Source organism: Pseudophryne corroboree, chromosome 2, assembly GCF_028390025.1.
Source record: "Pseudophryne corroboree isolate aPseCor3 chromosome 2, aPseCor3.hap2, whole genome shotgun sequence".
Taxonomy (NCBI): Eukaryota; Metazoa; Chordata; class Amphibia; order Anura; family Myobatrachidae; genus Pseudophryne; species Pseudophryne corroboree.
In genome coordinates, this window is record NC_086445.1 from 57,452,460 (window position 1) to 57,477,901 (window position 25,442).

General features: G+C 49.9%; 1 protein-coding gene and 1 long non-coding RNA gene across 4 annotated transcripts in view; one reads left to right on the plus strand and one right to left on the minus strand.

Annotated features, from left to right (window-relative positions):
* LOC134998099 (uncharacterized) overlaps positions 1–4,911 on the minus strand; it is a 22,698-nt gene extending 17,787 nt beyond the window's left edge. Inside the window, exons 1-2 of the long non-coding RNA XR_010200427.1 lie at positions 4,612–4,911; positions 2,283–2,456 (exon numbers count right to left, since the gene is read on the minus strand). This is a non-coding gene — a long non-coding RNA (uncharacterized LOC134998099). The remainder of the gene's footprint in view (positions 1–2,282; positions 2,457–4,611) is intronic.
* Positions 4,794–25,442, plus strand: part of DDIAS (DNA damage induced apoptosis suppressor) — a 53,600-nt gene continuing 32,951 nt past the window's right edge. Inside the window, exons 1-2 of one of the 3 annotated variants that reach the window (XM_063951331.1) lie at positions 4,794–4,998; positions 8,216–8,344. In XM_063951331.1, the coding sequence (XP_063807401.1) occupies positions 8,232–8,344 (113 nt within the window). In that variant the 5' untranslated portion in view covers positions 4,794–4,998; positions 8,216–8,231. Of the gene's footprint in view, positions 4,999–5,032; positions 5,463–8,215; positions 8,345–25,442 lie in introns of those variants that run through there. The other 2 variants (XM_063951329.1, XM_063951330.1) reach the window with 2 other exon arrangements.

Here is a 25,442-nt window from a genome sequence, read left to right on the forward strand (position 1 = left end):
GCAGACTTTATGAAACGGCGAGGGGGAGACGTCTCGAATTTCTTGAGACGGGCCCCCACCGTGCCTGAGACCGCTTGTAAAGCCCCAGCGTCATGCTGAGGACTTTGCGGAGGCGGGAGAGGGCTTTTGTTCCTGGGAATTGGCTGTTTCCAGTGGCCACCAGGTCTGTTAGACCTACCCCAAATAACTCCTCCCTTTTATAAGGCGATACTTCCATATGCCTTTTGGAATCATCATCACCTGACCACTGTCTTGTCCATAACCCTCTTCTGGCAGAAATGGACAGCGCACTTACTCTTGATGCCAGTCGGCAAATATCCCTCTGTGCATCACGCATATATAGAAATGCATCTTTTAAATGCTCTATAGTTAGTAATATACTGTCCCTATCTAGGGTATCAATATTGTCAGTCAGGGAATCCGACCAAGCCACCCCAGCACTGCACATCCAGGCTGAGGCGATTGCTGGTCGCAGTATCACACCCGTGTGAGTGTATATACATTTTAGGATATTTTACTGCTTTCTGTCAGCAGGTTCCTTAAGGGCGGCCGTATCCGGGGACGGTAGTGCCACCTGTTTAGACAAGCGTGTGAGCGCTTTATTCACCCTAAGGGGTGTTTCCCAACGTGCCCTTGGCGGGAAGGGGTATGATGCTAATAACTTTTTAGGAATTAACAGTTTTTATCGGGGGAAACCCACGTATCATCACACACTTCATTTAATTCCTCAGATGCAGGAAAAACTACAGGCAGTTTTTTTTTTTTTTTTCTCACCCAACCTAATACCCTTTTTAGTGGTACTGGTATTATCAGAAATGTGTAAAAACATTTTCCATAGCCTCAATCATGTAACGTGTGGCCCTACTGGAAGTCACATTCGTCTCTTAATCGTCGACACTGGAGTCAGTATCCGTGTCGGCGTCTGTATCTGCCATCTGCGGTAACGGGCGTTTTAGAGCCCCAGATGGCTTTTGAGACACCTGGACAGGCACAGGCTGAGTCGCCGGCTGTCTCATGTCATCAATCTTTTGTAAAGAGCTGACACTGTCACATAATTCCTTCCATAAGCTCATCCACTCAGGTGTCGACTCCCTAGGGGGTGACATCTCTGTTACAGGCAATTGCTCCGCCTCCACCTCATTTTCCTCCTCATACATGTCGACACAACGTACCGACACACAGAACACACACAGGGAATGCTCTGATAGAGGACAGGACCCCACTAGCCCTTTGGGGAGACAGAGGGAGAGTATGCCAGCACACACCAGAGCGCTATATATATATATATACAGGGATAACCTTATATAAGTGTTTTTCCCCTTATAGCTGCTGTATTGTTATACTGCGCCTAATTAGTGCCCCCCTCTCTTTTTTAACCCCTTTCTGTAGTGTAGTAACTGCAGGGGAGAGCCAGGGAGCTTCCCTCCAACGGAGCTGTGAGAGAAAATGGCGCCAGTGTGCTGAGGAGATAGGCTCCGCCTCCTTCTCGGCGGCCTTTTCTCCCGTTTTTCTGTGGAATCTGGCAGGGGTTAAAATTCATCCATATAGCCCTGGGGGCTATATGTGATGTATTTTCGCCAGCCAAGGTGTTTTTATTGCTGCTCAGGGCGCCCCCCCCTAGCGCCCTGCACCCTCAGTGACCGAAGTGTGAAGTGTGCTGAGGAGCAATGGCGCACAGCTGCAGTGCTGTGCGCTACCTTGGTGAAGACAGGATGTCTTCTGCCGCCGATTTTTCCGGACCTCGTCTTGCTTCTGGCTCTGTAAGGGGGCCGGCGGCGCGGCTCTGGGACCGAGCTCCGAGGCTGGGCCTGTGTTCGGTCCCTCTGGAGCTAATGGTGTCCAGTAGCCTAAGAAGCCCAATCCACTCTGCACGCAGGTGAGTTCGCTTCTTCTCCCCTTAGTCCCTCGATGCAGTGAGCCTGTTGCCAGCAGGTCTCACTGAAAATAAAAAACCTAAACTAAACGTTCACTAAGAAGCTCAGGAGAGCCCCTAGTGTGCACCCTTCTCGGCCGGGCACAAAAATCTAACTGAGGCTTGGAGGAGGGTCATGGGGGGAGGAGCCAGTGCACACCAGGTAGTCCTAAAGCTTTACTTTTGTGCCCAGTCTCCTGCGGAGCCGCTAATCCCCCATGGTCCTTACGGAGTTCCCAGCATCCACTAGGACGTCAGAGAAATTCACATTATGCCACAAGGTATGCATACACATACACTGTTTTTCCTTGGTACAAACAGTATATGTTTCCAAGCAACATATACTGTTTATACCTAAAGATGAACTGACCTCCTCTGGGAGCTTCAGATGGCGGCAATGGGGAGGCAGGGAGCGGGCCACCCACTCAGACGGGTCTCCTCTGCTCTATGCTCCAAGCGGTAGTGGCGACTGGCGAGCGTCCTGCCCCAGCAGGGCCGGATTAAGGTTTGAGGGGGCCCTTGGACAACAAACTTGTAGGGGTCCCTATTAACATAATTGTGTTACAAAAAAGTATATATATATATATATATATACGCACACACACACACACTGTGGAATCTACTGTATGTATACATTTATTTTCATAGAGAGAAGGGGGATCAGAGAGAAGGGGGTTTGGGGTAGGGATCACAGTAAAGGAGGTTCGGGACAGCAAAGAGAAGGGCGTTTGGGACAGCACAGAGAAGGGGAATTGGGGTAGGGATCACAGAGAAGGGGATTTAGGACAGCACAGAGAAGGGGAATTAGGGTAGGGATCACAGAGAAGGGGATTTAGGACAGCACAGAGAAGGGGGTTTAGGGTAGGGATCACAGAGAAGGGGATTTAGGACAGCACAGAGAAGGGAGTTTTGGGACAGGGATCACAGAGAGCCTTACTCTAAAGGACACCCATCTTGTGGCCAACAGCGCAGATTTCCCACTCCAGCAGCCAGAGAGCGCCGGGAGGTGCGGTGTGCTGTGGACCAGTGTCCTCTGCATTCCTTGCCTTGATTGGCCGCAGCTGCTGGGGAGGGGGCGGGGACTGTTGGAAGAACATTAACTGGAGGCTGGCTCGCAGGCAGCAAAATGCTGTCCTACCCTCCATTTATATAGGATTTGTTTGGGCCCAGCACAGTTTGTACATATTGTAATGAACGGCATGATGCTCTGCCGCTCATTACATATGCACGAACGGACAAGGACGAGCCGCGATGCGTACCGCTGCAGGCAGCAGTGATACAGCGCTGCCGGCTCTATCGTGGCCAGATCACCCTCTGCGACTCCGAGTGGAGGAGAGAAGGGGAAAGCCTCTCCTCTCCTCGGAGTCTTCTGGCTTTACTACAGCCGGCTGCAGCGCAATGTAATGAGTCGGTCTGACTCATTAGTGCTGCTGCCGCTGCCGCCGCTGCTACGAGACCCTTCATCACGGCGGGCGCCGTCTGCGCCGCCGCTCATTTTTCAATGGGACTGCTGTGTTGTTGTTTGTTTAAAGTGCCAGACATGACAGGGGGGGCACGGGCCCGTGTGCCCCCCCCCCCCCCCCTGGATCCGCCACTGGCAACTGCATACACATGTGCAGTGCACGTGCAGATCCTCCAACAATCGATCACTCGAGTGAGTCTATGGCTACGCAGCCGGCATGTCTGCCTGAACTGAGACGCCAGAGACACGCTATTAGCGTATGGAATCGCAGACACAGCCATCGACATAAGATGGGTATGACACACCTGCGTTTTTCCCACAACTCCATTACCTCCACCAAACGGGTGACCAATGCGTGCGGGATCGCAGATGTTTTTTTTTTTTGTACAAGCGCAGTGCGATGCGTGTGCCGGTTTAACATTTTAAAATACTGATACTCCAGGGCACCGTGATTCAAAAAGTTTTGGAACCACTGGCATAATGAATGGGCCTGTTTTAGAGTGACCATATTATCCCTTTTACCTGATACGCTCATGGATTATACAGGTTCTGTGGCTGGCTGACTTCAAGCCTACTTTTTAGCTGGTTTTAATCAGGGCCGGTTCTAGCCCTTTTTGCGCCCCGGGTGGGAAATAGGGGCGTGGCTTCATATAGGGGCGTGGTCAGTTATGCCCCCTGTACAGTAGAGTAGCGCCGCTGAAATGCTGAGCGGTGCACGATGACATCATTGCGCACCGCACAGCAAAGGTCCTCTCCACGAAGGGGAACTAGACGCTAGGGGAACACAGCGGGCAGCGGGAGGCACAGCAGTAGCGGATCTTGCCATGGTGCGGCGCCCTCCGGATGGCGGCGCCCTGGGCAAAAGTCCTGCTTGCCCGTGGCAAGATCCGCTACTGGTTTTAATCAGCCACAGAACCTGTGAATCCATGAGCGTCCCAGGTAAAGGGATAATACGGCAGACCCTCCAACATGACCCGCCCCACTAGGTACAAAATGCTCTGTTTCTGGACTTCCCTCTTAATTTATGATTTCCATCACCTGTGTTGAACTAGTTAAATGATAAGAAAGCTGTTTCTTCACAGGTGATGGCAATAATAAATTAAGAGGGAAGTCCAGAAACAGAGGATTTTGTACCTAGTGGGGCGGGTCATGTTGGAGGGTATGATACGGTCACTGTACCTCTTTATAGCCACAGTTCAGATACAACGCCATAATTGTTTACTCTCTCCCTATGTACCTGTCACCAGCTGTTTTAGTGCTCAAAGCACTAGATATTCACAAGTTTTCTTTAAAAATTTGTCTAAAGAAAAAATGATAATAATAATTAACGGTGTAAAAGTGTCGGCCATTTTGTTGAGGACCACCTGTATAGTCCACGCTAGAGACTTCGTCAATGTGGAAGAGACAATCAGTAACGGCACGCATCGGGCTCTAGCGGCCGACACGGCAGGCTCAGCCAATGGTGGCGCGCTTTTTTTTCCATTTAGCTAAAGCAATGAAAGTAAGAAGCGCGGTTATTGGCGGCTGCTCCTCAGCTGCGTCCACTCGAGCGGCTGCGTGTGACGGTGACTCCTGGGCGCTGGGTTTAAATCCGGCAGAAATAAATCACAGAGGCTTGTGCAGGGTGAGTGTAATATTGTATCCACTGATCTATGTATTCAGTGTAATATCACCATAGACACTAGGGCAGCTCTCCCTTATCACACGGCTGTGGAGCATGCCAGTCGCGGGTAGAAGTGTTATGCTGGGACTTGTAGTCCCACAGGAGCTGAAGAGGCGCAGGATGCCTTAGATGAGGCTTATATCACCTTACTGCTCCTTGCAGGGGCTGATCACAGATCTGAGCAACACTTATTTTCCATGACTGGTTTATAATTCATATTGGGGGGGAGGGGTTCTCTGTTTCCCCCAAACAATCGTGGGCATTGGGCCTGGTCCATAGCTGTGCACTAATGCTGCCGCATATGCAATCTGTGTCTAAGGGGATGTGCGGAAATATGCTAATGCTACAGCCGCTGGGATTTGTATAGAGACACCCATTGGAGCCTTTGCAGCATCGGCGCAGATCCGGGGAACATCCGCCACTGAGTAAGTCTGTGGACACTCAGAGTGGCCGCCGCAACTGAGAATCCAGCTGACACACACCCCAAAAAACGGTCCCACGTTTTTGCCGCCACTCCCTGTTACCTCTTGCCAAATGTCAGCTTCCTGTCAGTCACTTACGGATGAATCCTCGCTGCGAGCGTAATCGCAAATCAGTTGTTACGTGTCTTTGGTGCACGCACGGTTTACAGATAATCGTTTGATTGCAAAAACATCGACTTAGCGTCCAGCCATGAGTTGGGGCCAATTGTGCCTGTAACGCTCTCTGTGTTATGTGTAGAAAGGTTGCCGTCTGCCGCTAGAAAACATGCAGAATTCCATCGTTTAAAAGCAGATTTTGTCAAAGGGGGTATTCATCAAGGTGAAATGGTCCTTTATATGTGGAAACGGTAGTTTTCGCATGTTTAATGTACAGGAGCCACTCGCCTTTAGTGCCCCGGCGTGCCCGCAACTGTTCATCATGCTCAAAAAGCTGAACGTTTTCCGAGCATGACTGCGTGTACGGACTCCATCTTCAGATGCTGCTCAGCCGCACTTTTTTTTGAAGTAGATACAGTTGGCAAAGAGGGATCCATTGGATCCCTTGCCTCCTCCGGACCTTACCATGTTCATGCGTGAACTCGCTTCACGCATGCCCAGTAACACTACCGGAGGAATACGTCAATGCAACTAATAAGCGTCGACTGTAGCAGTGGTAGGGTTGAGTGACAGCTGCTTTTCAGGTCGCTATCCCCCGCACCAGATCAGTACTGAATTGCTCCAGTAGATTTGGATCTGCCAACGCGACTCGCAGCGAGTCAGATCCTGCGAGGGTCAATCGTAATTAATAATAAATAGGCCCCTGGTGTTTGCAACAGTAATATTGTGTATTCCTTTTATATACATACATGGGGCCAACATTACCTTTTTTGTTTATATAAAATGACACCACCACCTTGGTAAGATACTTTACTAGAGAAGGTGTTGCTACAGGTACCAAGAGCCTCATGGTCTGCTGAAGTCACTTAGCCAACCATCTTAAATGTGCGTGTGCGGAGTATAGATATTAGGGGGGTTCAATAACAAGCCGTAATTGGAACAGGCGTGCTCCGGAGAGAAATGGCTGCATTTCAGCTACGTGGAAAGGGGTGTTAGTAAATATATGACTAGGTGGTAGTTGACATTGCCTCACAGAGCACAAATTCTACCAGGCAGCTACTATTAATGGCAAAACTTTGGACAGGACAGCTGCTTATCGGAGCACATCTGCAAATAATGACAGTAGGTAGAGTATCCTATATCCGGAATCTCGGGACCAGGAGCATTCCGGATATGGGATTTTTACGGATAACAGATTACCTGTTATGCGGACGTGTCTGGGGGGTCTGGCATGTTGGCGAAGGGGTCTAGCGGGTCCGTGGGAGTCAGTGGTGAGTCCTGGGAGTCAGCAGCGGGTCCGCATCGTGTACTAGGAGTCAGTGGTGAGGGAATGGCTGCAAAGCCACTCCCCCACCTGTGTGTGATTGGCCGCAGACTCCAGTAATGTCATGACGTCACTACAGGACTAAAATGGGTTCCTTAGTTCATGTTTCATTGTTTTTGTGTAGTAAATTGTGCTGCTCTTGAAAAGCTATTGCTGTCCGTGTACATGGTCTCCCCGAGTTCGGTATGGCTTACCGGCGGACGGGATGCTGGCTGTCCATATCCTGTCAGCGCATCCCGCCCGCCAAAATGCCAGTAGCGGGGCAAGTGCTAAGAGTCCCCTTGCGGGCGCACTCGCCACACAATCTATTCCCACTCTGTGTGTCGTAGACACCCACGAGTGGGAATAGCCCTGGTGCATCGGGATTCCGGTGTCTTGTGTCCTGACCGCTGGGATCCCGGCAGCCGGTAAATTAAACGTATCCCGTCTCTCCTTGTTCCTGATAACGCAACATCCTTTATTGAGGGAGCTGTTCCTGAGGTGGCGAGCGGAAAGTTGGGCTTTTGGGCACCCATAAGTAATAGGCGCCCGTGGCACTGGAACCCAATGGCAAAAACAGTTGATTACCACCCGTCACTTTAAACAGGAGCTGCAGGCATGAGAAAACAATAGAACTCCCCCCAGGTGGAACGGGACGATATGTGATCTGGGCTTTAGCCCCTGGGTGTGTCTCCATATTTCCATGTATTTCACCATATCTCAGTCTGTATGTGACTAATGCTGCTAGGCGTATGGAACATTTGCTTTTTTATCAATTTAAAGCGGAACATTTTTTATTTTTGCTGGAATTTAGTTCTGAGCTCCTATATGATGCCGGCACTTTTTGTGGAATGCTTAAATCAAAAGTTTTTTTTTTTCCATTTTTTAAAAAGAGTTAGGGGGGAATTCAGTTGCTGGCGAATCCTTCGCCCGGCTGTGTTCCCTACACCATCAGGTGAAGGGTGTGAAACGGGCTGCCGTTGCTGGCGTTTAAACACCATGGCAACGGAAATTGGCACCCTTTGCCGGCAGCTGTAAAGTAATAACAGCAATTACCTTCAGTTGTTACAGAGCCAATTCACTGATTTACTCCTGCACAGAAAGCGTAATCCAGAAATATGATACAAATATAAAGCCACTGGTGTGATGGGGAGAAGGTGCAGGAGGGTAGTGTAAATTAACATTTTCGTTTCACAGTCTGGCCCACAAATCACGTTTCTCATCATGTAGGGTATATTCTATTTATTTTTCTTTCCCTCCTTTAATGCTGAAGTCTCTCCCATCCCCCACTCTATAGAAACCATAACACCTGTATGAATGGCACCAAGAGGCTCCTTGTCGGCACTGTGCTCTCCATCCAGAACAGCAGCTTCACGTATCCCGCTTGTCCGGACTGCTTCTCCAGGCTGATACGCACAAGCAGCAGGTAGGAAATCTTCATCTCTTCTTTTGTGTAATACTAAATTGGCCACCAGAGGGCACAGTTTATATGCATGATATCTGCGCACATTGGGGCTAATTCAGAGCTGATCACTCGCTAGGGTTTTTTTTTTTTTTGCAGTCCTGCGTTCACACAGTTGCCGCCCATAGGGGAGTGTATTTTCGCATTGCAAGTGTGTGATCGCATGTGTAGCAGAGCTGTACAAACAGATTTTGTGCAGTTTCTGTGCAGCTCAGGACTTACTCAGCCGCTGCGAACACTTCAGCCTGTCCAGTCCCGGAAGTGACGTCAGGAACCCTCCCTGCAAACGCTTGGACACGCCTGCGTTGTTCCAACCACTCCCAGAAAACACTCGGTTGGCACCCACAAACGCCCTCTTCCTGTCAATCTCCTTGCGATCAGCCGTGGCGAATGGATTCTTCGAACAAACCTATCGCTGAGCGGTGATCCGTTTTGTACCCGTGGGACGCGCCTGCGCATTGCGGTGCATACGCATGCGCAGTTTAGACCTGATTGCCCGCTGTACGAAAACGCAGCTTAGCGATCAGGTCTGAATTAGCCCAATTAAACCCAATGGTTTATCTACATCTCCGATGTATATTAAATTGCGCGTGCGCAGACTGGGCCCTGCGTCGTCAGACACAGTGCAGCTGCAGATGTCAGGTAAGTGACAGTCTGCAGCCGTTTGGGGGAGGGGCAGCGTCGGGGAGCATTTTACAAAACGGTGTTGTGTCTGCCCCATTTTGTAGGCGTGCTGAGGTCAGGGTCTGCATATTCCCTATACAGCGCCATTGGCCCCGACAACATGAAAACACCGCCCATCCTGAGCAACACGCAGATGATCCAATGCGGCGTCTACAGATGCAGCAGAAGATGGCAGTGGGCGTCTTTCTACTGCAGACACCTCCTGCAGCTTCCAAATACACAACGTCTTGCTATAGCCGTCATCTCTGAATCAAGCCGTTTCTGCATTTTCAAATGCTTTTCTGCTTGCAGAAGTATGTAAGAATTTATAGTACTGTTCCGTAATGTGTTGGTCGTACCCACATCTTGTGTTGTTTGTGGGTAGCAGGTCAGCTCTGACTTTTGCATTACACCGCTGTCCTATAGCCCCTATGCTGTGTCCTTATGTTTGGCCCCTCTTAAGTAGATGTCTCCGCTGAGTATTCTATGTCACGCTTCTAAAACAATAGCGTTTTTATAGCATAGTCCAGAATTCTTCATTCATTTGCATCACTTGTTTTATTAATTTAGCTCTTCTGAGAACTCCAGCTCCTGCCAATGTCGTATTAGGAAATAAGAAACATCAAGTTAATATTTAAATTGTGGATTTTGTGACAAAGTGGATAGAGTGTGCAGATACACGAACAATATATTGTAGTGGTAGAATGCATGAGATTCTCATTCTTATTACCCGATACCGGTCTTGTTGGAGGAACCTGGTGTGGAGGGGTGGACTTACCTTGATCCAGTAAGTGGGACCATCCTCCTCCACGGCGCCATCTTCTCAGTGATAACTTTGGGAAGATGGTGCCACACAGTGAAAGCAAAGACTCTCAGTCTTTGGCTTCCTGCTGCCTCCCTTCCTTTCTTCACATCATGGCACTGCCCCTGTCCTCACTGACACATCACTCATCTCCTGATATACTCTGTGCTGCTGGGGACCCTGCTCCTTCCACTATATAACTCTGTCTGTGACTTCCTGCTGCCTCCATTCCCCTCCTCACATCATGTCACTTGCCCTGTCACATGCAGCCCTGTCCTCACTGACACATCACTCATCTCTTGATATACTCTGTGGTGCTGGGGACTCTGCTCCTTCCACTATATAACTCTCAGTCTGTGACTTCCTGCTGCCTCCATTCCCCTCCTCACATCATGTCACCGCCCCTGTCACATGCAGCCCTGTCCTCACTGACACATCACTCATCTCCTGATATACTCTGTGGTGCTGGGGACTTTGCTCCTTCCACTATATAACTCTGTCTGTGGCTTCCTGCTGCCTCCATTCCCCTCCTCATATCATGTCACATGCAGCCCTGTCCTCACTGGCACATCACTCATCTCCTGATATACTCTGTGCTGCTGGGGACCCTGCTCCTTCCACTATATAACAGTTAGTCTGTGACTATATGCTGCCTCCATTCCCCTCCTCACATCATGTCACTGCCCCTGTCACATGCAGCCCTGTCCTCACTGGCACATCACTCATCTCCTAATATACTCTGTGCTGCTGGGGACCCTGCTCCTTCCACTATATTTCTCTAACGTCCTAAGTGGATGCTGGGGACTCCGTAAGGACCATGGGGAATAGCGGCTCCGCAGGAGACTGGGCACATCTAAAGAAAGCTTTAGGACTATCTGGTGTGCACTGGCTTCTCCCCCTATGACCCTCCTCCAAGCCTCAGTTAGATCTCTGTGCCCGAACGAGAAGGGTGCACACTAGGGGCTCTCCTGAGCTTCTTAGTGAAAGTTTTAGTTTAGGTTTTTTATTTTCAGTGAGACCTGCTGGCAACAGGCTCACTGCATCGAGGGACTAAGGGGAGAAGAAGCGAACTCGCCTGCGTGCAGAGTGGATTGGGCTTCTTAGGCTACTGGACATTAGCTCCAGAGGGACGATCACAGGCCCAGCTTGGATGGGTCCCAGAGCCGCGCCGCCGGCCCCCTTACAGAGCCAGAAGGCAGAAGAGGTCCGGAAAATCAGCGGCAGAAGACGTCCTGTCTTCAACAAGGTAGCGCACAGCACTGCAGCTGTGCGCCATTGCTCTCCGCACACTTCACACTCCGGTCACTGAGGGTGCAGGGCGCTGGGGGGGGCGCCCTGAGACGCAATAATAAACACCTTGGATGGCAAAAAATGCATCACATATAGCTCCTGGGCTATATGGATGCATTTAACCCCTGCCAAAATACATAAAAAAACGGGTGATAAGGCCGCCGATAAGGGGGCGGAGCCTATCTCCTCAGCACACTGGCGCCATTTTCCCTCACAGCTCCGTTGGAGGGAAGCTCCCTGGCTCTCCCCTGCAGTCACTACACTACAGAAAGGGTTAAAAAAGAGAGGGGGGCACAAATTAGGCGCAGTATTAACTATACAGCAGCTATAAGGGGAAAAACACTTATATAAGGTTATCCCTGTATATATATAGCGCTCTGGTGTGTGCTGGCAAACTCTCCCTCTGTCTCCCCAAAGGGCTAGTGGGGTCCTGTCCTCTATCAGAGCATTCCCTGTGTGTGTGCTGTATGTCGGTACTTTTGTGTCGACATGTATGAGGAGAAAAATGAGTGGAGACGGAGCAGATTGCCTGTAATAGTGATGTCACCCCCTAGGGGGTCGACACCTGAGTGGATGAACTGTTGGAAGAAATTACGTGGCAGTGTCAGCTCTGTATAAAAGACAGTGGTTGACATGAGACAGCCGGCTACTCAGCTTGTGCCTGTCCAGACGTCTCATAGGCCGTCAGGGGCTCTAAAGCGCCCGTTACCTCAGATGGCAGATATAGACGCCGACACGGATACTGACTCCAGTGTCGACGGTTTAGAGACAAATGTGACTTCCAGTAGGGCCACACGTTACATGATTGAGGCAATGAAAAATGTTTTACACATTTCTGATAATACGAGTACCACCAAAAAGGGGTATTATGTTCGGTGAGGAAAAACTACCTGTAGTTTTCCTGAATCTGAGAAATTAAATGAGGTGTGTGATGATGCGTGGGTTTCCCCCGATAACAACTGATAATTTCTAAAATGTTATTGGCATTATATCCTTTCCCGCCAGAGGTTAGGGTGCGTTGGGAAACACCCCCTAGGGTGGATAAAGCGCTCACACGCTTGTAAGGGTTCTATCCTCTCCTGAGATGGCCGCCCTTAAGGATCCTGCTGATAGAAAGCAGGAGGGTATCCTAAAATGTATTTACACACATACTGGTGTTATACTGCGACCGGCAATCGCCTCAGCCTGGATGTGCAGTGCTGGGTTGGCGTGGTCGGATTCCCTGACTGAAAATATTGATACCCTAGATAGGGACCGTATATTTTTGCCTATAGAGCATTTGAAAGATGCATTTCTATATATGCGTGATGCACAGCGGAATATTTGCCGACTGGCATCAAGTCTAAGTGCGTTGTCCATTTCTACCAGTAGAGGGTTATGGACACGTCAGTGGTCAGGTGATGCGTATTCCAAACGGCATTTGGAAGTATTGCCTTATTAAGGGGAGGAGTTATTTGGGGTCGGTCTTTCAGACCTGGTGGCCACGGCAACAGCTGGGAAATCCACGTTTGTACCCCAGGTCGCCTCTCAACATGAGAAGACGCCGTATTATCAGGCGCAGTCTTTTCGTGGATAAGCGGGCAAAAGGTTCCTCATTTCTGCCCCGTGACAGAGGGAGAGGAAAAAGGCTGCAGAAATCAGCCAGTTCCCAGGAACAGAAACCCTCTCCCGCCTCTGCCAAGCCCTCAGTATACGCTGGGGCTTTACAAGCAGAATCAGGCACGGTGGGGGGCCCGTCTCAATGAATTTCAGCGCGCAGTGGGCTCACTCGCAAGTAGACCCCTGGATCCTTCAGGTGATATCTCAGGGGTACAAATTAGAATTCGAGACGTCTCCCCCTCGCCGTTTCCTAAAGTCGGCTTTACCGATGTCTCCTTCTGACAGGGAGACAGTTTTGGAACAGCAGGTGATAAATAAGAATTTACTTACCGATAATTCTATTTCTCGTAGTCCGTAGTGGATGCTGGGGACTCCGTAAGGACCATGGGGAATAGCGGCTCCGCAGGAGACTGGGCACATCTAAAGAAAGCTTTAGGACTATCTGGTGTGCACTGGCTCCTCCCCCTATGACCCCCCTCCAAGCCTCAGTTAGGATACTGTGCCCGGACGAGCGTACACAATAAGGAAGGATTTTGAATCCCGGGTAAGACTCATACCAGCCACACCAATCACACCGTACAACTTGTGATCTGAACCCAGTTAACAGCATGATAACAGAGGAGCCTCTAGAAAAGATGGCTCACTACAGCAATAACCCGATTTTTTGGTAACAATAACTATGTACCAGTATTGCAGACAATCCGCACTTGGGATGGGCGCCCAGCATCCACTACGGACTACGAGAAATAGAATTATCGGTAAGTAAATTCTTATTTTCTCTGACGTCCTAGTGGATGCTGGGAACTCCGTAAGGACCATGGGGATTATACCAAAGCTCCCAAACGGGCGGGAGAGTGCGGATGTCTCTGCAGCACCAATTGAGAGAACTCCAGGTCCTCCTCAGCCAGGGTATCAATTTTGTAGAATTTTACAAACTTATTTGCTCCTGACCAAGTAGCTGCTCGGCAAAGTTGTAAAGCCGAGACCCCTCGGGCAGCCGCCCAAGATGAGCCCACCTTCCTTGTGGAGTGGGCATTTACAGATTTTTGGCTGTGGCAGGCCTGCCACAGAATGTGCAAGCTGAATTGTACTACAAATCCAACGAGCAATAGTCTGCTTAGAAGCAGGAGCACCCAGCTTGTTGGGTGCATACAGGATAAACAGCGAGTCAGATTTTCTGACTCCAGCCGTCCTGGAAACATATATTTTCAGGGCCCTGACAACGTCTAGCAACTTGGAGTCCTCCAAGTCCCTAGTAGCCGCAGGCACCACAATAGGTTGGTTCAGGTGAAACGCTGAAACCACCTTAGGGAGAAACTGAGGACGAGTCCTCAATTCCGCCCTGTCCGAATGGAAAATCAGATAAGGGCTTTTACAGGATAAAGCCGCCAATTCTGACACGCGCCTGGCCCAGTCCAGGGCCAACAGCATGACCACTTTCCATGTGAGATATTTTAACTCCACAGATTTAAGTGGTTCAAACCAATGTGACTTTTGGAACCCAAAAAACTACATTGAGATCCCAAAGTGCCACTGGAGGCACAAAAGGAGGCTGTATATGCAGTACCCCTTTTACAAACGTCTGAACTTCAGGGACTAAAGCTAGTTCTTTTTGGAAGAAAATTGACAGGGCCGAAATTTGAACCTTAATGGACCCCAATTTCAGGCCCATAGACACTCCTGTTTGCAGGAAATGTAGGAATCGACCCAGTTGAATTTCCTCCGTCGGGCCTTACTGGCCTCGCACCACGCAACATATTTTCGCCAAATGCGGTGATAATGTTTTGCGGTTACATCCTTCCTGGCTTTGATCAGGATAGGGATGACTTCATCCGGAATGCCTTTTTTTTTCTTCAGGATCCGGCGTTCAACCGCCATGCCGTCAAACGCAGCCGCGGTAAGTCTTGGAACAGACAGGGTCCTTGTTGGAGCAGGTCCCTTCTTAGAGGTAGAGGCCACGGATCCTCCGTGAGCATCTCTTGAAGTTCCGGTTACCAAGTCCTTCTTGGCCACGAATATAGTGCTTACTCCTCTCCATCTTATCAATCTCAGTACCTTGGGTATGAGAGGCAGAGGAGGGAACACATACACTGACTGGTACACCCACGGTGTTACCAGAGCGTCTACAGCTATTGCCTGAGGGTCCCTTGACCTGGCGCAATACCTGTCGAGTTTTTCCCAACTGTTTATAATCATGTGGAAGACTTCTGGGTGAAGTCCCCACTCTCCTGGGTGGAGGTCGTGCTGAGGAAGTCTGCTTCCCAGTTGTCCACTCCCGGAATGAATACTGCTGACAGTGCTATCACATGATTTTCCGCCCAGCGAAGAATCCTTGCAGCTTCTGCCATTGCCCTCCTGCTTCTTGTGCCACCCTGCCTGTTTACGTGGGTGACTGCCGTGATGTTGTCCGACTGGATCATCACCGGCTGACCTTGAAGCAGAGGTCTTGCTAAGTTTAGAGCATTGTAAATGGCCCTTAGCTTCAGGATATTTATGTGAAGTGATGTCTCCAGGCTTGACCATAAGCCCTGGATATTCCTTCCCTGTGTGACTGCTCCCCAGCCTCGCAGGCTGGCATACGTGGTCACCAGGACCCAGTCCTGAATGCCGAATCTGCGGCCCTCTAGAAGATGAGCACTCTGCAACCACCACAGGAGGGACACCCTTGTCCTTGGTGACAGGGTTATCCGCTGATGCATCTGAAGATGCGACCCGGACCATTTGTCCAGCAGGTCCCACTGGAAAGTTCTTGCGTGGAATCTGCCGAATGGGATTGCTTCGTAGGAAGCCACCATTTTACCCAGAACCCTTGTGCATTGATGCACTGAGACTTGGCTCGGTTTTAGGAGGTTCCTGACTAGCTCGGATAACTCCCTGTCTTTCCCCTCCGGGAGAAACGCCTTTTTCTGGACTGTGTCCAGGATCATCCCTAGGAACAGAAGACAAGTCGTCGGAACCAGCTGCGATTTTGGAATATTGAGAATCCAATCGTGCTGCCGCAACACTACCTGAGATAGTGCTACACCGACCTCCAACTGTTCTCTGGATCTTACCCTTATCAGGGAATCGTCCAAGTAAGGGATAACTAAAATTCCCTTCCTTCGAAGGAATATCATCATTTCGGCCATTACCTTGGTAAAGACCCGGGGTGCCGTGGACCATCCATACGGCAGCGTCTGAACTGATAGTGACAGTTCTGTACCATAAACCTGAGGTACCCTTGGTGAGAAGGGTAAATTTTGACATGAAGGTAAGCATCCTTGATGTCCCAAGACATCATGTAGTCCCCTTCTTCCAGGTTCGCAATCACTGCTCTGAGTGACTCAATCTTGAATTTGAACCTCTGTATGTAAGTGTTCAAAGATTTTAGATTTAGAATCGGTCTCACCGAGCCGTCCGGCTTCGGTACCACAACAGTGTGGAATAATACCCCGTTCCCTGTTGCAGGAGGGGTACCTTGATTATCACCTGCTGGGAATACAGCTTGTGAATGGCTTCCAAAACTGTCTCCCTGTCAGAAGGAGACATCGGTAAAGCCGACTTTAGGAAAACGGCGAGGGGGAGACGTCTCGAATTCTAATTTGTACCCCTGAGATATCACCTGAAGGATCCAGGGGTCTACTTGCAAGTGAGCCCACTGCGTGCTGAAATTCATTGAGACGGGCCCCCCACCGTGCCTGATTCTGCTTGTAAAGCCCCAGCGTCATACTGAGGGCTTGGCAGAGGCGGGAGAGGGTTTCTGTTCCTGGGAACTGGCTGATTTCTGCAGCCTTTTTCCTCTCCCTCTGTCACGGGGCAGAAATGAGGAACATTTTGCCCGCTTGTCCACGAAAAGACTGCGCCTGATAATACGGCGTCTTCTCATGTTGAGAGGCGACCTGGGGTACAAACGTGGATTTCCCAGCTGTTGCCGTGGCCACCACGTCTGAAAGACCGACCCCAAATAACTCCTCCCCTTATTAAGGCAATACTTCCAAATGCCGTTTGGAATACGCATCACCTGACCACTGACGTGTCCATAACCCTCTACTGGTAGAAATGGACAACGCACTTAGACTTGATGCCAGTCGGCAAATATTCCGCTGTGCATCACGCATATATAGAAATGCATCTTTTAAATGCTCTATAGGCAAAAATATACTGTCCCTATCTAGGGTATCAATATTTTCAGTCAGGGAATCCGACCACGCCAACCCAGCACTGCACATCCAGGCTGAGGCGATTGCTGGTCGCAGTATAACACCAGTATGTGTGTAAATACATTTTAGGATACCCTCCTGCTTTCTATCAGCAGGATCCTTAAGGGCGGCCATCTCAGGTGAGGGTAGAGCCCTTACAAGCGTGTGAGCGCTTTATCCACCCTAGGGGGTGTTTCCCAACGCACCCTAACCTCTGGCGGGAAAGGATATAATGCCAATAACATTTTAGAAATTATCAGTTGTTATCGGGGGAAAACCTCGCATCATCACACACCTCATTTAATTTCTCAGATTCAGGAAAACTACAGGTAGTTTTTCCTCACCGAACATAATACCCCTTTTTGGTGGTACTCGTATTATCAGAAATGTGTAAAACATTTTTCATTGCCTCAATCATGTAACGTATGGCCCTACTGGAAGTCACATTTGTCTCTTCACCGTCGACACTGGAGTCAGTATCCGTGTCGGCGTCTATATCTGCCATCTGAGGTAACGGGCGCTTTAGGGCCCCTGACGGCCTATGAGACGTCTGGACAGGCACAAGTTGAGTAGCCGGCTGTCTCATGTCAACCACTGTCTTTTATACAGAGCTGACACTGTCACGTAATTCCTTCCAACAGTTCATCCACTCAGGTGTCGACCCCCTAGGGGGTGACATCACTATTACAGGCAATCTGCTCCGTCTCCACATCATTTTTCTCCTCATACATGTCGACACAAACGTACCGACATACAGCACACACACGGAATGCTCTGACAGAGGACAGGACCCCACTAGCCCTTTGGGGAGACAGAGGGAGAGTTTGCCAGCACACACCAAAGCGCTATATATATACAGGGATAACCTTATATAAGTGTTTTTCCCCTTATAGCTGCTGTATTGTTAATACTGCGCCTAATTAGTGCCCCCCTCTCTTTTTTAACCCTTTCTGTAGTGTAGTGACTGCAGGGGAGAGCCAGGGGAGCTTCCCTCCAACGGAGCTGTGAGGGAAAATGGCGCCAGTGTGCTGAGGAGATAGGCTCCGCCCCTTTTTCGCTGACTTTTCTCCTGCTTTTTTATGGATTCTGGCAGGGGTTAAAATTCATCCATATAGCCCTGGGGGCTATATGTGATGTATTTTCGCCAGCCAAGGTGTTTTTATTGCTGCTCAGGGCGCCCCCCCCTAGCGCCCTGCACCCTCAGTGACCGAAGTGTGAAGTGTGCTGAGGAGCAATGGCGCACAGCTGCAGTGCTGTGCGCTACCTTGGTGAAGACAGGATGTCTTCTGCCGCCGATTTTCCGGACCTCTTCTGTCTTCTGGCTCTGTAAGGGGGCCGGCGGCGCGGCTCTGGGACCCATCCATGGCTGGGCCTGTGATCGTCCCTCTGGAGCTAATGTCCAGTAGCCTAAGAAGCCCAATCCACTCTGCACGCAGGTGAGTTCGCTTCTTCTCCCCTTAGTCCCTCGATGCAGTGAGCCTGTTGCCAGCAGGTCTCACTGAAAATTAAAAACCTAAACTAAAAACTTTCACTAAGAAGCTCAGGAGAGCCCCTAGTGTGCACCCTTCTCGTTCGGGCACAAAGATCTAACTGGGAGGGGGGTCATAGGGGGAGGAGCCAGTGCACACCAGATAGTCCTAAAGCTTTCTTTAGATGTGCCCAGTCTCCTGCGGAGCCGCTATTCCCCATGGTCCTTACGGAGTCCCCAGCATCCACTTAGGACGTTAGAGAAATCAAGATACCCCTCCTGCAACAGGGAACGGGGTATTATTCCACACTGTTGTGGTACCGAAGCCGGACGGCTCGGTGAGACCGATTCTAAATCTAAAATCTTTGAACACTTACATACAGAGGTTCAAATTCAAGATTGAGTCACTCAGAGCAGTGATTGCGAACCTGGAAGAAGGGGACTACATGATGTCTCGGGACATCAAGGATGCTTACCTTCATGTCAAAATTTACCCTTCTCACCAAGGGTACCTCAGGTTTATGGTACAGAACTGTCACTATCAGTTCAGACGCTGCCGTATGGATGGTCCACGGCACCCTGGGTCTTTACCAAGGTAATGGCCGAAATGATGATATTCCTTCAAAGGAAGGGAATTTTAGTTATCCCTTACTTGGACGATTCCCTGATAAGGGTAAGATCCAGGGAACAGTTGGAGGTCGGTGTAACACTATCTCAGGTAGTGTTGCTGCAGCACGGTTGGATTCTCAATATTCCAAAATCGCAGCTGGTTCCGACGACTTGTCTTCTGTTCCTAGGGATGATCCTGGACACAGTCCAGAAAAAGGTGTTTCTCCCGGAGGAGAAAGCCAGGGAGTTATCCGAGCTAGTCAGGAACCTCCTAAAACCGAGCCAAGTCTCAGTGCATCAATGCACAAGGGTTCTGGGTAAAATGGTGGCTTCCTACGAAGCAATCCCATTCGGCAGATTCCACGCAAGAACTTTCCAGTGGGACCTGCTGGACAAATGGTCCGGGTCGCATCTTCAGATGCATCAGCGGATAACCCTGTCACCAAGACAAGGGTGTCCCTCCTGTGGTGGTTGCAGAGTGCTCATCTTCTAGAGGGCCGCAGATTCGGCATTCAGGACTGGGTCCTGGTAACCACGGATGCCAGCCTGCGAGGCTGGGGAGCAGTCACACAGGGAAGGAATATCCAGGACTTATGGTCAAGCCTGGAGACATCACTTCACATAAATATCCTGAAGCTAAGGGACATTTACAATGCTCTAAGCTTAGCAAGACCTCTGCTTCAAGGTCAGCCGGTGTTGATCCAGTCGGACAACATCACGGCAGTCACCCACGTAAACAGACAGGGTGGCACAAGAAGCAGGAGGGCAATGGCAGAAGCTGCAAGGATTCTTCGCTGGGCGGAAAATCATGTGATAGCACTGTCAGCAGTATTCATTCCGGGAGTGGACAACTGGGAAGCAGACTTCCTCAGCACGACCTCCACCCGGGAGAGTGGGGACTTCACCCAGAAGTCTTCCACATGATTATAAACCGTTGGGAAAAACTCGACAGGTATTGCGCCAGGTCCAGGGACCCTCAGGCAATAGCTGTAGACGCTCTGGTAACACCGTGGGTGTACCAGTCAGGGTATGTGTTCCCTCCTCTGCCTCTCATACCCAAGGTACTGAGATTGATAAGATGGAGAGGAGTAAGCACTATTTCTCTAACGTCCTAGTGGATGCTGGGAACTCCGTAAGGACCATGGGGAATAGCGGGCTCCGAAGGAGGCTGGGCACTCTAGAAAGATCTTAGACTACCTGGTGTGCACTGGCTCCTCCCACTATGACCCTCCTCCAAGCCTCAGTTAGATTTCGTGCCCGGCCGAGGTTGGATGCACACTAGGGGCTCTCCTGAGCTCTTAGAAAGTTATAGTCTTAGAATTTGTTCTTTTCAGTGAGACCTGCTGGCAACAGGCTCACTGCAGCGAGGGACTAAGGGGAGAAGAAGCGAACTCGCCTGCTTGCAGCCGGATTGGGCTTCTTAGGCTACTGGACACCATTAGCTCCAGAGGGATCGACCGCAGGCCCAGCCTTGATGTTCGGTCCCGGAGCCGCGCCGCCGTCCCCCTTACAGAGCCAGAAGCAAGAAGATGGTCCGGAAAATCGGCGGCATGAAGACTCAGTCTTCACCAAGGTAGCGCACAGCACTGCAGCTGTGCGCCATTGCTCCTCTCACACACTTCATACTCCGGTCACTGAGGGTGCAGGGCGCTGGGGGGGGGCGCCCTGAGGCAGCAATAAAAACACCTTGGCTGGCAAAAATACCTCAATATATAGCCCCAGGGGCTATATATGAGGTAAATACCCCTGCCAGAAGTCCATAAAAAATGGGAGAATAGGCCGCGAAAAAGGGGCGGAGCCTATCTCCTCAGCACACTGGCGCCATTTTCCCTCACAGCTCCGTTGGAGGGAAGCTCCCTGGCTCTCCCCTGCTGTCTACAAGGGTTAAAAAAAGAGAGAGGGGGCACTAAATTTAGGCGCAGTATACATTATATATATATATATAAAGCTATAGGGGACATAACTCAGTTAGTCCCTGCAGTATATAGCGCTCTGGTGTGTGCTGGCATACTCTCACTCTGTCCCCCCAAAGGGCTTTTGTGGGTCCTGTCCTCGTTTAGAGCATTCCCTGTGTGTCTGCGGTGTGTCGGTACGGCTGTGTCGACATGTTGAATGAGGAGGCTTATATGGTGACGGAACAGAGGCCGATATATGTGATGTCGCCCCCTGTGGGGCCGACACCAGAGTGGATAGAGAGGTAAAAGGTATTAACCGACAGTGTCAACTCCTTACATAAAAGGGATGACGTAACAGCTGTGGGACAGCCGGCTTCGCAGCCCGCGCCTGCCCAGGCGTCTCAAAGGCCATCAGGGGCTCAAAAACGCCCGCTCTCTCAGATGGCAGACACAGATGTCGACACGGAGTCTGACTCCAGTGTCGACAAGGTGGAGACATATACACAATCCAATCCGTGACTTGATCCCGGCAATAAAAAATGTGTTATACATTTCTGACTTTAACCTCTATAAATGGGTTTTAGGTTTGGGGAGAAAAAACAGGCAGTGTTTTGTTCCCCCATCAGATGAATAAATGAAGTGTGTGAAAAGCGTGGGTTCCCCCGTTAAGAAACTGGTAATTTATAAAAAGTTACTGATGGCGTACCCTTTCCCGCCAGGAGGATAAGTTACGCTGGGAGATATCCCCTAGGGTGGATAAGGCGCTCACACGTTTGTCAAAAAAGGTGGCACTGCCGTCTTAGGATACGGCCACTTTAATAGGTACCTGTTGATAAAAAAAACAGGAGGCTATCCTGAAGTCTGTATTTACACACTCAGGTACTAGACTGAGACCTGCAGATAGTGCTGCTGCAGCGTGGTTGGTGACCCTGTCAAACAGGGATAATAGTTGGCAAACATAAAAACATATTAAAGACGTTGTCTTATATATGGGAGAGGGATATTTTGCCGGCTGGCATCCAAAATAAATGTAATGTCCATTCTGTCAGGAGGGTATTAGAGACCTGTCACTGGACAGGTGATGCTGACTTAAAAAGCGCATAGAGAGCCTTATAAGAGTGAGGAATTATTTGGGGATGGTCTCTGGGACCTCGTATCCACAGCAACTGCTGGGAAGAAATAATTTTACCTCAGGTTTCCTCACAGAAAAAGGTACAGTCCTTTCGGCTTCAGAAAAGCAAGCGGGTCAAATGGCGCTTCCTTTCTGTACAGAGACGAGGGTAGAGGGAAAAAGCTGCACCAGTCAGCCTGTTCCCAGAATCAAGATTCTTCCCCCGCCTCCTGTGAGTACACACCATGACGCGGGTGCTCCACAGGTGTAGCCAGGTACGGTGAGGGGCTGCCTCAAAAATTTCAGCAATTAGTGGGCTCGCTCACAGGTGGATCCCTGTTTCTTCCAAGTAGTATTTCAGGGGGTACAAGCTGGAATTAGAGATGTCTCCCCCCAGCCGTTTCCTAAAATATGCCTTGCTGACAACTCCCTCAAGCAGGGAGGCTGTGCTAGAGGCAATTAATAAGCGGTATTCCCAGCAGGTAATACTCAAGGTGCCCCTACGTCAACAAGGACGGGGTTACTATTCCACACGGGTTGGGGTACCGAAACCGCATGGTTCGGTGTGACCCATTTTATATTTAAAATCCTTGAACATAAAAAAATTCAAGTTCAAGATGGAATCGCTCAGGGCGGTTATTGCAAGCCTGGACGAGGGGGATTACATGGTATCCCGGGACATCAAGGATGCTTACCTGCATGTCCCCATTTACCATCCTCGCCAGGAGTACCTCAGATTTGTGGTACAGGATTACCATTACCAAGTCCAGACACTGCCGTTTGGACTGTACATGGCACCGAGGGTGTTTTATCAAGGTAATGGCCGAAATGATGATACTCCTTCGAAAAAAGGGAGTTGTAATTATCCCGTAATTGGACAATCTCGTTATAAGGGCGAGGTCCAAGGAGCAGTTGGTAGTCGGGGTAGCACTATTTTGGAAAGTGCTACAACAGCATAGGTGGATTCTAAACAGTCCAAAGTCACAGCTGGTTCCTATGACACGTCTACTGTTCCTGGGGATGGTTCTGGACATAAACCAGAAATAGTGTTTCTCCCGGAGGAGAAAGCCAAGGAGTTGTCATCTCTAGTCAGAGACCTCCTGAAACCAAAATAGGTAGCGGTGCATCATTGCACGCGAGTCCTGGGAAAAATGGTAGCTTCTTACGAAGCAATCCCATTAGGCAGGTTCCATACAAGAACTTTTCAGAGGGACCTGTTGGACAAGTGGTCCGGATCGCATCTTCCGATGCATAGGCTGATAACCCTGTCTCCAAGGACCAGGGTATCTCTACTGTGGTGGCTGCAGAGTGCCCATCTTCAAGAGGGCCGCAGGTTCGGCATACAGGACTAGGTCCTAGTGACCATGGATTCCAGCCTTTGAGGCTGGGGGGCAGTCACATAGGGAAGAAACTTCCAGGGACTTTGGTCAAGTCAGGTTATTTCCCTACACATAAATATTCTGGATCTGAGGGCCATTTACAATGCCCTGAGGCCAGCAAGGCCTCTGCTTCAAAACCAGCCGGTACTGATCCAATCAGACAACATCACGGCAGTCGCCCATGTAATCAACAGGGCGGCACAAAAAGCAGGATGGCGATGGCAGAAGCCACAAGGATTCTCCGATAGGCGGAAAATCATGTGTTAGCACTGTCAGCAGTGTTCATTCCCGGAGTGGACAACTGGGAAGCAGATCTTCTCAACAGACACGACCTCCACCCGGGAGAATGGGGACTTCCTCCAGAAGTCTTCCAATAGGATTGTACACCATTGGGAAAGGCCACAGGTGGACATGATGGCGTCCCGCCTTAACAAAAAGCTATAAAAGATATTGCTCCAGGTCAAGGGACCCTCAGGCGATAGCTATGGACGCTCTGGTAAACACCGTGGGTGTACCAGTCGGTTTAGGTGTTCTCCCCTCTGCCTCTCATACCAAAGGTACTGAGAATAATAAGAAGGCGAGGAGTAAGAACGATACTCGTGGATGGCCAAGAAGAGCTTGGTACCCAGAACTTCAAGAATTTATATCAGAGGACCCATGGCCTCTGCCACTCAGTCAGGACCTGCGGCAGCAGGGGCCCTGTCTGTTCCAAGACTTACCGCGGCTGCGTTTGACGGCATGGCGGTTGAACGCCGGATCCTGAAGGAAAAGGGTATTCCGGAAGAAGTAATTCCTACGCTTACTAAAGCCAGGAAAGAGGTTACAGCAACTCATTATCACCGCATATGGCGAAAATATGTTGCATGGTGTGAGGCCGAAAGGGCCCCAACAGAGGAATTTCAACTAGGTCGATTTCTGCATTTCCTGCAAGCAGGAGTGACTATGGGCCTTAAATTGGGTTCCATTAAGGTACAGATCTCGGCTCTGTCGATTTTCTTTCAAAAAAGAACTAGCTTCAGTACCTGAAGTTCAGACATTTATAAAAGGAGTGCTGCATAGTCAGCCCCCGTTTGTGCCTCCTGTGGCACCTTGGGATCTCAACGTGGTGTTGAGTTTTCTTAAAATCACTTTGGTTTGAACCACTAAAAACCGTGGATCTGAAATATCTCACATGGAAGGTGGTTATGTTATTGGCCTTGGCTTCTGCCAGGCGAGTATCAGAATTGGCGGCTTTGTCTTGTAAAAGCCCTTATTTGATTTCCATATGGATAGGGCAGAATTGAGGACTCGTCCCCAGTTTCTCCCTAAGGTGGTGTCAGCGTTTCACCTGAACCAGCCTATTGTGGTGCCTGCGGCTACTAAGGATTTGGAGGACTCCAAGTTGCTAGACGTTGTCAGGGCCCTGAAAATATGTTTCCAGGACGGCTGGAGTCAGAAAATCTGACTCGCTGTTTATCCTATATGCACCCAACAAGCTGGGTGCTCCTGCTTCTAAGCAGACTATTGCTCGTTGGATTTGTAGTACAATTCAGCTTGCACATACTGTGGCAGGCCTGCCACAGCCAAAATCTGTCAATGCCCATTCCACAAGGAAGGTGGGCTCATCTTGGGCGGCTGCCCGAGGGGTCTCGGCTTTACAACTTTGCCGAGCAGCTACTTGGTCAGGGGCAAACACGTTTGCAAAATTCTACAAATTTGATACCCTGGCTGAGGAGGACCTGGAGTTCTCTCATTCGGTGCTGCAGAGTCATCCGCACTCTCCCGCCCGTTTGGGAGCTTTGGTATAATCCCCATGGTCCTTACGGAGTTCCCAGCATCCACTAGGACGTTAGAGAAAATAAGAATTTACTCACCGGTAATTCTATTTCTCGTAGTCCGTAGTGGATGCTGGGCGCCCATCCCAAGTGCGGTTTATCTGCATTACTTGTACATAGTTATTGTTAACTAAATCGGGTTATTGTTGAGCCATCTGTTGAGAGGCTCTATTGTTTCATACTGTTAACTGTGTTTCACATCACGAGTTGTACGGTGTGATTGGTGTGGCTGGTATGAGTCTTACCAGGGATTC